This window comes from Salvelinus fontinalis, chromosome 32 (genome assembly GCF_029448725.1).
Source record: "Salvelinus fontinalis isolate EN_2023a chromosome 32, ASM2944872v1, whole genome shotgun sequence".
NCBI classification, from domain to species: Eukaryota; Metazoa; Chordata; class Actinopteri; order Salmoniformes; family Salmonidae; genus Salvelinus; species Salvelinus fontinalis.
The window spans coordinates 8,078,691-8,091,067 of record NC_074696.1 but is presented as its reverse complement, the minus strand read 5'-3'; the positions used below and the strand labels follow the sequence as shown (position 1 = coordinate 8,091,067).

General features: G+C 48.0%; 1 protein-coding gene across 1 annotated transcript; it reads right to left on the bottom strand.

Annotated features, from left to right (window-relative positions):
- Positions 1 to 562: 562 nt before the first annotated feature.
- On the bottom strand, positions 563 to 2,792 carry hpcal4 (hippocalcin like 4). Its single transcript, XM_055893279.1, has 4 exons — positions 2,615 to 2,792; positions 1,826 to 1,944; positions 1,467 to 1,563; positions 563 to 812 (listed from the first exon to the last, which is right to left on the bottom strand). Exons 1-4 carry the CDS (start codon positions 2,774 to 2,776, stop codon positions 615 to 617), a joined length of 576 nt encoding a protein of 191 aa, XP_055749254.1. The 5' UTR covers positions 2,777 to 2,792; the 3' UTR covers positions 563 to 614.
- Between the last annotated feature and the right edge of the window lie 9,585 nt (positions 2,793 to 12,377).

The following is a 12,377-nucleotide window of genomic DNA, read 5'->3' as shown; positions in this document are numbered from 1 at the left end:
ATCAAATGGCCACGCTGACTATTTACATTTTACATTTATTGTGTTACCATTTGATTCATTCGTTTGTTTTAACTTTATTTGATTTAGTCAATATTTTATTAACTCTATTTCTTGATTAAGTAAGTAATTGTAAGTAAGAATTTAACAGTAAGTTCTACACCTGTTGTATTCGGCGCATGTGACATATACAGTTTGATTCTCTCTCTCTTTCTCCCCCCTCTATCTCTATATCTCCCTCTCTCTCTTTCAAACCCTCTAAGTCGGTCTCACACTTTTCACTCCTCTCACTCCCCTCCAAGAGTGTCTCTATTACGTCACAATGTCTGGTCCCAAAACCTGCCTCTCGCCATCCCTCCCTACCCTGCTCTCCTCCATCTCTACTCCCTCACCCTACCAGTCTCTCCATCCATACGTCTGCAGACGTCTGCAGACTCAACAATAGTACAATGAGAGGTCAAACTTGCCATCTCCCTCCCTCCCTCCCTCCCTCCCTCCCTCCCTCCCTCCCTCCCTCCCTACCCCCCCATCTCCCTCCCTCCCCCCTCACCTCCTCCCTCACTTCCCCTCTCTGCTCTCCTCCCCTCCCTACCTCACCTCCCTCCCTCCTCCCTCCTCTATTTCTGCATGTCACACTGCAGCAGTAGGACAATGGAGGGATCACTCTTGGCTGCCTCTTTGAACTCCTCTAGTGTGATCTCATCGTTGTGATCTTTATCCATCTTGGAGAAGATCTTATCCACACGCTGCTGGGGAGTCAGCCCATCCTCGTTCATACGCATCATTATCACAGTACCAACCATCTTGTAGATTGCCTAGGAAACACAGAGAGAGAGAGAGAGAGAGAGAGAGAGAGAGAGAGAGAGAGAGAGAGAGAATGGGACATTCGCTGGAGCAATATGCATACACAGTGAGTTATCATATAGACACACACACACACACACACACACACACACACACACACACACACACACACACACACACACACACACACACACACACACACACACACACACACACACACACACACACACACACACACACACACACACACACACACACACACACACACAAGTATGCAGACAAGGACACTCAAATGCACAGAAACACACAGAAACACACAGAAACACACAGAAACAAACAGACACAAACAGAAACACACAGAAACAAACAGAAACACACAGAAACACACAGAAACACACAGAAACAAACAGAAACAAACAGAAACACACAAAAAACAAACAGAAACAAACAGAAACAAACAGAAACAAACAGAAACACACAAAAAACAAACAGAAACAAACAGAAACAAACAGAAACAAACAGAAACAAACAGAAACAAACAGAAACACACAAAAAACAAACAGAAACAAACAGAAACAAACAGAAACAAACAGAAACAAACAGAAACACACAGAAACAAACAGAAACAAACAGAAAGACACAGAAAGACACAGAAACAAACAGACCTCTATAATCTCCAGCATCTCCATGCGTGTGATCTTGCCGTCTCCGTCTAAGTCATACATGTTGAAGGCCCAGTTGAGTTTCTGCTCAAAGCTCCCCCTAGAGGTCGATGGAAAGTGAGTGAGTGAGTGAGTGAGTGAGTGAGTGAGTGAGTGAGTGAGTGTGTGCGTGAGTGTGCGTGAGTGTGCGTGAGTGTGCGTGAGTGTGCGTGAGTGTGGGTGAGTGTGTGTGTGTGTGTGTGTGTGTGTGTGTGTGTGTGTGTGTGTGTGTGTGTGTGTGTGTGTGTGTGTGTGTGTGTGTGTGTGTGTGTGTGTGTGTGCGCACCGTCACACCTTGACATCACCTGTGTTATGAAGCGTACCTCGAGGTGATTGACAGAGCACAGATAAACTCCCGGAAGTCGATGGTCCCGTCACCGTTCTTATCGAAGGTCCGGAAGGCGTGCTGGGCGAACTTAGACGCGTCGCCGTACGGAAAGAACTGAATGAGAAAAAGAAAGAAATAAATGTAACATACTGTTGGTCACTGGAAAGCTATTCAAATAGATTGAGCTGCAGGGTTACTGAGAACGTTACCGACGAAGTCCCAAATGGTACCCTATGGGTCGTGGGCAAAGATGTGTACTACATAGGTAATAGAGAGCCATTTGGAACGCAGGAATGAATCGATTATACACACTAGTACACCCCAAAGGACATGTAATATCTGCAGAAATAAAATGTAATTACGAGCTGTTACACAGTATATAGCAACTTCTATTTAATTACTTCAACCTACTGCTCATTAACAAGTGACAATACCCACAAAAATCCCTCTACTCCAAATTACTTTCGTCCTTTAGATAGGTTGCTTTGAGTATGACAGCGGGAACGCTTTAGGAAGGCCATGTACCACTGTCCTCTATTCTTTCTCTTGTTCCCCCCACCCCCCACCCCCCCAATGTACTGCTATTTCCTCCTTCAACCCACTTTTCCCCTCTCTCCCTACGAATAATCAGCATCTGTTTCCTTCCTCATCCCTCCCTCCCTCCCTCCCTCCCCCCTCTCCTTCCTTCCCTCCCTCGCCTCCCCTCTCCTCCCCCCTCTCCTCTCCTCTCCTCCCCTCCCTCCTCCCCTCCCTCCTCCCCTCCCCTCCCTCCCTCCTCTCTCACCTTGACATATAGTTGTTGGAACTCCTCTAGATTCAGTATACCAGAGGGACAGTCTTTGAGGAAGCCTTTGTACCACTGCTTGAGCTCAGCCTCGTTGAACTCAGTACTCTTGGTGAGGTCATCCAGAACCTCTGGCGCCAGCTTACTGTTTCCTTTCCCCATCACAACGTCTCTTCTCTGGAAAAAGAAACAAGAGACACAAGGAGTCAAGCAAAGATTAAACAATCAACGTTAATGCTTCCTTTTAGAGGATTCTTATTGCGTAAGTCATTAGACGTAACAACTATTGGAGTTAAACTGTAACCACTAACAGTGTACTAATACCATATAATTGGTAGTAAATACGGTCTGTAATTACAGAAGTTTAACAATGACCGTTTGTTATCGTGCTTAAATACAAAATGGTTTCCACTAAATTCACCAGCTTATTGTTTTGTTTCTTCTCAGCTGCATCCGATTCATTACCAACTGTGACAAAGGTTGAGATCCCTTGTGGATACGCTGGGTGTCTGAGAGATTACGCTCAATACACTCTAATTACTTAACCATGAATGTGCACTGTTCAAAATATATCTCCGTTCAACGTCGTTGCTAGGACCTGCCCCCCCCCCCCCCCCCAAAAATAAAGCGTACCGTCTGAGTTAACTTGGTTGAGCTTTACGAAAACAGATCTTATACGGGAAATGCACTATTTCAAAGCATAGCACAGCTTCTGAAAGCACCATGCAAGTGATAAATAAACAAACTAGTACACCACATAGGACATGTCATGTTTCCCTAAGTACAATGTAATTACCCGTACAGTAGGTGGCGGCATGCATCTTTAACGTGTGTTTGATGACCGCCATAATACCAGAGAAGAAGAAGAAGAATTTGTTTTTTCTCAGCAGTTTTGAGTCGTGTCCTATCTGACAGTGAAATGTGGCTAGCAAGTGATACATAAACACACTAGTACACCCCAGAGGACATGTAATATCTGCAGAAATAAAATGTAATTACTAGCTGTTACACAGTATATAGCAACTTCTATTTAATTACTTCAACCTACTGCTCATTAACAAGTGACAATACCCACAAAACAATAGATGAGCTTTGACTTTAGTCAACTGTATTTGCAACATGTAAAAAGACATTTATTACAAAATCATTAGGATTTTGTATTGTTATATTGATAATTAGATTAGATTTGTGACGACCCTCCCACTCTGTCTGCCGAATTCTTTCTCTTTGTTCTTGTTTTCCTTAATAGGATGTCGGTGGGCGGAGCCGGGAGGGTTGTCAGCGACACGGGACACACCTGGGCCCGGGTGTGTCCCAGGATAAATACAACTCTTCCCCCATTCATTAAGGAGACTCTCTCCATGCAGACACACTGATAGATTTTGGTTGTGGCTGTTTTGTGGCTGTTTTTGTTTGTTTGTGTTGGCACATTTCAACACCCCTCATTATCACATGTAAACACACAACTACTCACTTACACTGCTGACTACACATACCAGTGTTAATTGTATTTACTTTACTTCAGTTAATAAATATATTTTGTTATTCTTCATCTCCATGTTGTCTCCCTTTTGTTATGAACTTTGAGCCGGTTCGTGACAGATTTAATATAAAATAAAAATAGGTATTCTTGTAACGGTAGTCCTCCTCCTCTTCAACCGAAAAGGAGGAGTAGTGATTGAACCAAGGCGCAGCGGGTTGTGAATACATAATTTATTTAAAGAAAAAACGAAAACACGAACTTCACTATAAACTAACAAAACAACAAACGGAGTAGACAGACCTGGACGACGAACTTACATTAAACACGAAGAACGCACGAACAGGGAAAATAGACTACACAAAATGACGATGTACAAAACAAACCGAACAGTCCCGTATGGTGCGACAAACACTGACACAGGAGACAACCACCCACAAGGAACACTGTGAAACAACCTACCTAAATATGACTCTCAATTAGAGGAACGCCAAACACCTGCCTCTAATTGAGAGCCATACCAGGCAACCCTAAACCAACATAGAAACAGACAACATAGAATGCCCACCCAAACTCACGTCCTGACCAACTAACACATACAACAAACTAACAGAAATAGGTCAGGAACGTGACATAACCCCCCCCTTAAGGTGCGAACTCCGGGCGCACCAGCACAAAGTCTAGGGGAGGGTCTGGGTGGGCATCTGACCACGGTGGTGGCTCAGGCTCAGGGCGAGGTCCCCACCCCACCATAGTCAATCCCAGCTTACATCTCCCCCTACAAATGACCACCCTCATATTACACCCACTTAATCTTTTGGGTAACATCGAGACAAGGGGCAGCACCGGGATAGAGGGATAGCTCAGGACAGAGGGATAGCTCAAAACAGAGGGATAGCTCAGGACAGAGAGGTAGCTCAGGATAGAGAGGTAGCTCAGGATAGAGGGGCAACTCCGGACTGAAAGGCAGCTCCGGACAGAGAGACAGCTCTGGACTGAGGGGCAGTTCTGGATAAATAGCCGCTCTGGGCTGAGGGACAGCTCATGACTGGCTGACGGCTCTGGACGCTCATGGCTGGCTGACGGCTCTGGACGCTCATGGCTGGCTGACGGCTCTGGACGCTCATGACTGGCTGACGGCTCTGGACGCTCATGGCTGGCTGACGGCTCTGGACGCTCATGGCTCACTGACGGCTCTGGCAGATCCTGTCTGGTTGGCGGCTCTGGCAGATCCTGTCTGGTTGGCGGCTCTGGCAGATCCTGTCTGGTGGGCGGCTCTGGCAGATTCTCTCTGGTTGGCGGCCCTGGCAGATCCTGTCTGGTTGGCGGCCCTGGCAGATCCTGTCTGGTTCGCGGCTCTGGCAGATCCTGTCTGGTTGGCGGCTCTGGCAGATCCTGACTGACGAATGGCTCTAGCGGCTCCTGACTGACTAACGGCTCTGACGGCTCGGGACAGACGGGCGGCTCTAATGGCTCGGGACAGACGGATGGCTCAGATGGCGCTGGGGAGACGGATGGCTCAGATGGCGCTGCGGAGACGGATGGCTCAGATGGCGCTGCGGAGACGGATGGCTCAGACTGATCCTGTCTGGCGGAAGGCTTTGGCTGCTCCTGTCTGGCGGAAGGCTCTGTAGGCAGGCTCTGTAGGCTCATGTCAGACGGGCGGCTCTGCAGGCTCAATACAGACGGGCAGTTCATGCGGCGCTTGGCAGACGGACAGTTCAGGCGCCGTTGGGCAGACGGCAGACTCTGGCCGGCTGAGACGCACTGTAGGCCTGGTGCGTGGTGCCAGAACTGGAGGCACCGGACTGGAGACACGCACTTCAAGCCTAGTGCGGGGAGCAGGGACAGGGCACACTGGACTCTCAAAGCGTACTATATGCCTGGTGCGTGGTACCGGCACTGGTGGCACCGGGCTGAGTGCACGCACATCAGAGCGAGTACGGGGAGAAGGAACAGTGTGTACAGGGCTCTGGAGACGCACAGATGGCTTAGTGCGTGGTGCCGGAACTGGAGGCACTGGGCTGGAGACACGCACCATAGGGAGAGTGCGTGGAGGAGGAACAGGGCTCTGGAAATGCACTGGAAGCCTGGTGCGTGGTGTAGGCACTGGTGGCACTGGGCTGGGGCGGGGAGGTAGCGCCGGAAATACCGGACCGTGCAGGCGTATTGGCTCCCTTGAACACTGAGCCTGCCCAACCTTACCTGGCTGAATGCTCCCCGTCGCCCGACCAGTGCGGGGAGGTGCAATAACCTGCACCGGGCTATGTAGGCAAACCGGGGACACCATGCGTAAGGCTGGTGCCATGTAAGCCGGCCCAAGGAGACGTACTGGTGGCCAGATATGTAGAGCCGGCTTCATGGCACTTGGCTCAATGCTCAATCTAGCCCTACCAGTGCGGGGAGGTGGAATAACCTGCACTGGGCTATGCACACGTACAGGAGACACCGTGCGCTCTACTGCGTAACACGGTGCCTGCCCGTACTCCCGCTCTCCACGGTTAGCCTGGGAAGTGGGCGCAGGTCTCCTACCTGCCCTTGGCCCACTACCTCTTAGTTCTCACAGGCTTTTCGGGCTTCCGTGCTAGACGTGTCCCCTCATAACGCCGGTTCCCTTCTCCGGTTGCCTCTGCTCTCCTCAGTGCCTCCAGCTGTTCCCATGGGAGGCGATCCCTTCCAGCCAGGATCTCCTCCCATGTGTAGCAACCTTTACCGTCTAAAACATCCTCCCAAGTCCATTCCTCCTTCTTGCGCTGCCCTTTCATTTAGGTGGGTTTAGTTGGTGGGTGGTTCTGTAACGGTAGTCCTCCTCCTCTTCAACCGAAAAGGAGGAGTAGTGATTGAACCAAGGCGCAGCGGGTTGTGAATACATAATTTATTTAAAGAAAAAACGAAAACACGAACTTCACTATAAACTAACAAAACAACAAACGGAGTAGACAGACCTGGACGACGAACTTACATTAAACACGAAGAACGCACGAACAGGGAAAATAGACTACACAAAATGACGATGTACAAAACAAACCGAACAGTCCCGTATGGTGCGACAAACACTGACACAGGAGACAACCACCCACAAGGAACACTGTGAAACAACCTACCTAAATATGACTCTCAATTAGAGGAACGCCAAACACCTGCCTCTAATTGAGAGCCATACCAGGCAACCCTAAACCAACATAGAAACAGACAACATAGAATGCCCACCCAAACTCACGTCCTGACCAACTAACACATACAACAAACTAACAGAAATAGGTCAGGAACGTGACATAACCCCCCCCTTAAGGTGCGAACTCCGGGCGCACCAGCACAAAGTCTAGGGGAGGGTCTGGGTGGGCATCTGACCACGGTGGTGGCTCAGGCTCAGGGCGAGGTCCCCACCCCACCATAGTCAATCCCAGCTTACATCTCCCCCTACAAATGACCACCCTCATATTACACCCACTTAATCTTTTGGGTAACATCGAGACAAGGGGCAGCACCGGGATAGAGGGATAGCTCAGGACAGAGGGATAGCTCAAAACAGAGGGATAGCTCAGGACAGAGAGGTAGCTCAGGATAGAGAGGTAGCTCAGGATAGAGGGGCAACTCCGGACTGAAAGGCAGCTCCGGACAGAGAGACAGCTCTGGACTGAGGGGCAGTTCTGGATAAATAGCCGCTCTGGGCTGAGGGACAGCTCATGACTGGCTGACGGCTCTGGACGCTCATGGCTGGCTGACGGCTCTGGACGCTCATGGCTGGCTGACGGCTCTGGACGCTCATGACTGGCTGACGGCTCTGGACGCTCATGGCTGGCTGACGGCTCTGGACGCTCATGGCTCACTGACGGCTCTGGCAGATCCTGTCTGGTTGGCGGCTCTGGCAGATCCTGTCTGGTTGGCGGCTCTGGCAGATCCTGTCTGGTGGGCGGCTCTGGCAGATTCTCTCTGGTTGGCGGCCCTGGCAGATCCTGTCTGGTTGGCGGCCCTGGCAGATCCTGTCTGGTTCGCGGCTCTGGCAGATCCTGTCTGGTTGGCGGCTCTGGCAGATCCTGACTGACGAATGGCTCTAGCGGCTCCTGACTGACTAACGGCTCTGACGGCTCGGGACAGACGGGCGGCTCTAATGGCTCGGGACAGACGGATGGCTCAGATGGCGCTGGGGAGACGGATGGCTCAGATGGCGCTGCGGAGACGGATGGCTCAGATGGCGCTGCGGAGACGGATGGCTCAGACTGATCCTGTCTGGCGGAAGGCTTTGGCTGCTCCTGTCTGGCGGAAGGCTCTGTAGGCAGGCTCTGTAGGCTCATGTCAGACGGGCGGCTCTGCAGGCTCAATACAGACGGGCAGTTCATGCGGCGCTTGGCAGACGGACAGTTCAGGCGCCGTTGGGCAGACGGCAGACTCTGGCCGGCTGAGACGCACTGTAGGCCTGGTGCGTGGTGCCAGAACTGGAGGCACCGGACTGGAGACACGCACTTCAAGCCTAGTGCGGGGAGCAGGGACAGGGCACACTGGACTCTCAAAGCGTACTATATGCCTGGTGCGTGGTACCGGCACTGGTGGCACCGGGCTGAGTGCACGCACATCAGAGCGAGTACGGGGAGAAGGAACAGTGTGTACAGGGCTCTGGAGACGCACAGATGGCTTAGTGCGTGGTGCCGGAACTGGAGGCACTGGGCTGGAGACACGCACCATAGGGAGAGTGCGTGGAGGAGGAACAGGGCTCTGGAAATGCACTGGAAGCCTGGTGCGTGGTGTAGGCACTGGTGGTACTGGGCTGGGGCGGGGAGGTAGCGCCGGAAATACCGGACCGTGCAGGCGTATTGGCTCCCTTGAACACTGAGCCTGCCCAACCTTACCTGGCTGAATGCTCCCCGTCGCCCGACCAGTGCGGGGAGGTGCAATAACCTGCACCGGGCTATGTAGGCAAACCGGGGACACCATGCGTAAGGCTGGTGCCATGTAAGCCGGCCCAAGGAGACGTACTGGTGGCCAGATATGTAGAGCCGGCTTCATGGCACTTGGCTCAATGCTCAATCTAGCCCTACCAGTGCGGGGAGGTGGAATAACCTGCACTGGGCTATGCACACGTACAGGAGACACCGTGCGCTCTACTGCGTAACACGGTGCCTGCCCGTACTCCCGCTCTCCACGGTTAGCCTGGGAAGTGGGCGCAGGTCTCCTACCTGCCCTTGGCCCACTACCTCTTAGTTCTCACAGGCTTTTCGGGCTTCCGTGCTAGACGTGTCCCCTCATAACGCCGGTTCCCTTCTCCGGTTGCCTCTGCTCTCCTCAGTGCCTCCAGCTGTTCCCATGGGAGGCGATCCCTTCCAGCCAGGATCTCCTCCCATGTGTAGCAACCTTTACCGTCTAAAACATCCTCCCAAGTCCATTCCTCCTTCTTGCGCTGCCCTTTCATTTAGGTGGGTTTAGTTGGTGGGTGGTTCTGTAACGGTAGTCCTCCTCCTCTTCAACCGAAATGGAGGAGTAGTGATTGAACCAAGGCGCAGCGGGTTGTGAATACATAATTTATTTAAAGAAATGACGAAAACACGAACTTCACTATAAACTAAGAAAACAACAAACGGAGTAGACAGACCTGGACGACGAACTTACATTAAACAAGAAGAACGCACGAACAGGGAAAATAGACTACACAAAATGACGATGTACAAAACAAACCGAACAGTCCCGTATGGTGCGACAAACACTGACACAGGAGACAACCACCCACAAGGAACACTGTGAAACAACCTACCTAAATATGACTCTCAATTAGAGGAACGCCAAACACCTGCCTCTAAGTAAGAGCCATACCAGGCAACCCTTAAACCAATATAGAAACAGACAACATAGAATGCCCACCCAAACTCACGTCCTGACCAACTAACACATACAACAAACTAACAGAAATAGGTCAGGAACGTGACAATTCTACTGGTGACTCAAATCTGTAGCCTACAAAATGGTGAGTAGCCTAGATAGTATAGACTAGTGAGTAGCATAGATAGTATAGAATGGTGAGTAGCCTAGATAGTATAGCATGGTGAGGAGCCTAGATAGCTAACTTAGAACAATGGGATTGTCTACTTCAAGTACCAATAGAAATAAAAAACTCTGTCTATGTCTATCGTTTGTCTATAGTTCTATCGTCTGTCTATAGTTCTATAGTTCTATAGTTTCTCTGTCTATAGTTCTATAGTTCTATAGTTTCTCTGTCTATAGTTCTATAGTTTCTCTATCTATAGTTCTATAGTTTCTCTGTCTATAGTTCTATAGTTCTATAGTTTCTCTGTCTATAGTTCTATAGTTTCTCTGTCTATAGTTATATAGTTCTATAGTTTCTCTGTCTACAGTTCTATAGTTCTATAGTTTCTCTGTCTATAGTTCTATAGTTTCTCTGTCTTTAGTTCTATAGTTCTATAGTTTCTCTATCTATAGTTCTATAGTTCTATAGTTTCTCTGTCTACAGTTCTGTAGTTCTATCGTTCTATAGTTCCTCTGTCTACAGTTTCTCTGTCTACAGTTCTATAGTTCTATAGTTTCTCTGTCTATAGTTCTATAGTTTCTCTGTCTATAGTTCTATAGTTTCCCTGTCTACAGTTCTATAGTTCTATAGTTTCTCTGTCTACAGTTCTAAAGTTCTATAGTTTCTCTCTCTACAGTTCTGTAGTTCTATTGTTCTATAGTTTCTGTAACGGCAGCCTTCCTCCTCTTCACGAGAAGAGGAGGTGTAGCAGGGATCGGACCAGTATGCAGCGTAGCCAGTGCTCAACATGTTTAATAGACGATAACGTGAACACTTACAAAATACAAAAATAACAAACGTGGCAAACCGAAACAGTCCTCTCTGGTGAAATGAACACAAAGACAGGAAACAACCACCCACAAACCCCAACACAAAACAAGCCACCTAAATATAATTCCCAATCAGAGAAAACACAAAACACCTGCCTCTGATTGAGAACCACATTAGGCCGCCAAACATAGAAACAGACAAACTTGACACACAACATAGAATGTCCACCCAGCTCACGTCCTGACCAACACTAAAACAAGTAAAACACACAAGAACTATGGTCAGAACGTGACTCTGTCTACAGTTCTATAGTTCCAATAGTTTCTCTGTCTACAGTTCCAATAGTTTCTCTGTCTACAGTTCTATAGTTCAATAGTTTCTCTGTCTATAGTTCTATAGTTTCTCTGTCTATAGTTCTATAATTCTATAGTTTCTCTGTCTATAGTTCTATAGTTCTATCATTTGTCTATAGTTCTGTAGTTCTATTGTTTCTATGTCTATAGTTCTATAGTTCTATAGTTTCTCTGTCTATAGTTCTATAGATTCTCTGTGTACAGTTCTGTAGTTCTATAGTTCTATAGTTTCTCTGTCTACAGTTCTATAGTTCTATAGTTTCTCTGTCTACAGTTCTATAGTTCTATAGTTTCTCTGTCTATAGTTCTGTTTTTCTATAGTTTCTCTGTCTATAGTTCTATAGTTTCTCTGTCTACAGTTCTATAGTTCTATAGTTTCTCTGTGTATAGTTCTGTAGTTCTATAGTTTCTCTGTCTACAGTTCTATAGTTCTATAGTTTCTCTGTCTATAGTTCTGTAGTTCTATAGTTTCTCTGTCTACAGTTCTATAGTTCTAAAGTTTCTCTGTCTATAGTTCTGTAGTTCTATAGTTTCTCTGTCTACAGTTCTATAGTTCTAAAGTTTCTCTGTCTATAGTTCTGTAGTTCTATAGTTTCTCTGTCTACAGTTCTGTAGTTCTATAGTTTCTCTGTCTATAGTTCTATAGATTCTCTGTGTACAGTTCTGTAGTTCTATAGTTCTATAGTTTCTCTGTCTACAGTTCTATAGTTCTATAGTTTCTCTGTCTACAGTTCTATAGTTCTATAGTTTCTCTGTCTATAGTTCTATAGTTCTATAGTTCTATAGTTTCTCTGTCTTCACAAGGTTTCTTTCTTCCATGTTGGAGTCTGAGACCTTGTGGTAGAAAAGAATGTATGACAATTTAGACACTAAGTTACCCTATACTGGTTGCCATCATCATGTTGCTTTCTACAGGTTAGGCCTATAGATAGCTACCTAGTTAGTTCTTGTGTTATCCAGCTAGCTATAAAAGTGCATGCTAACACCAAAGATTTTTTAAACTAACCCAATATAGACCACGCCTTGTTATTTCCAAAGCTAGCGAGTCAAGTGGGCAGAGGCAAGCATGAGCTAGCAGGATGCCATTGGCACGTTCTAGCATGTATTTGCATATTCATGTTAGGGAACACCTTTTCTGAAGTG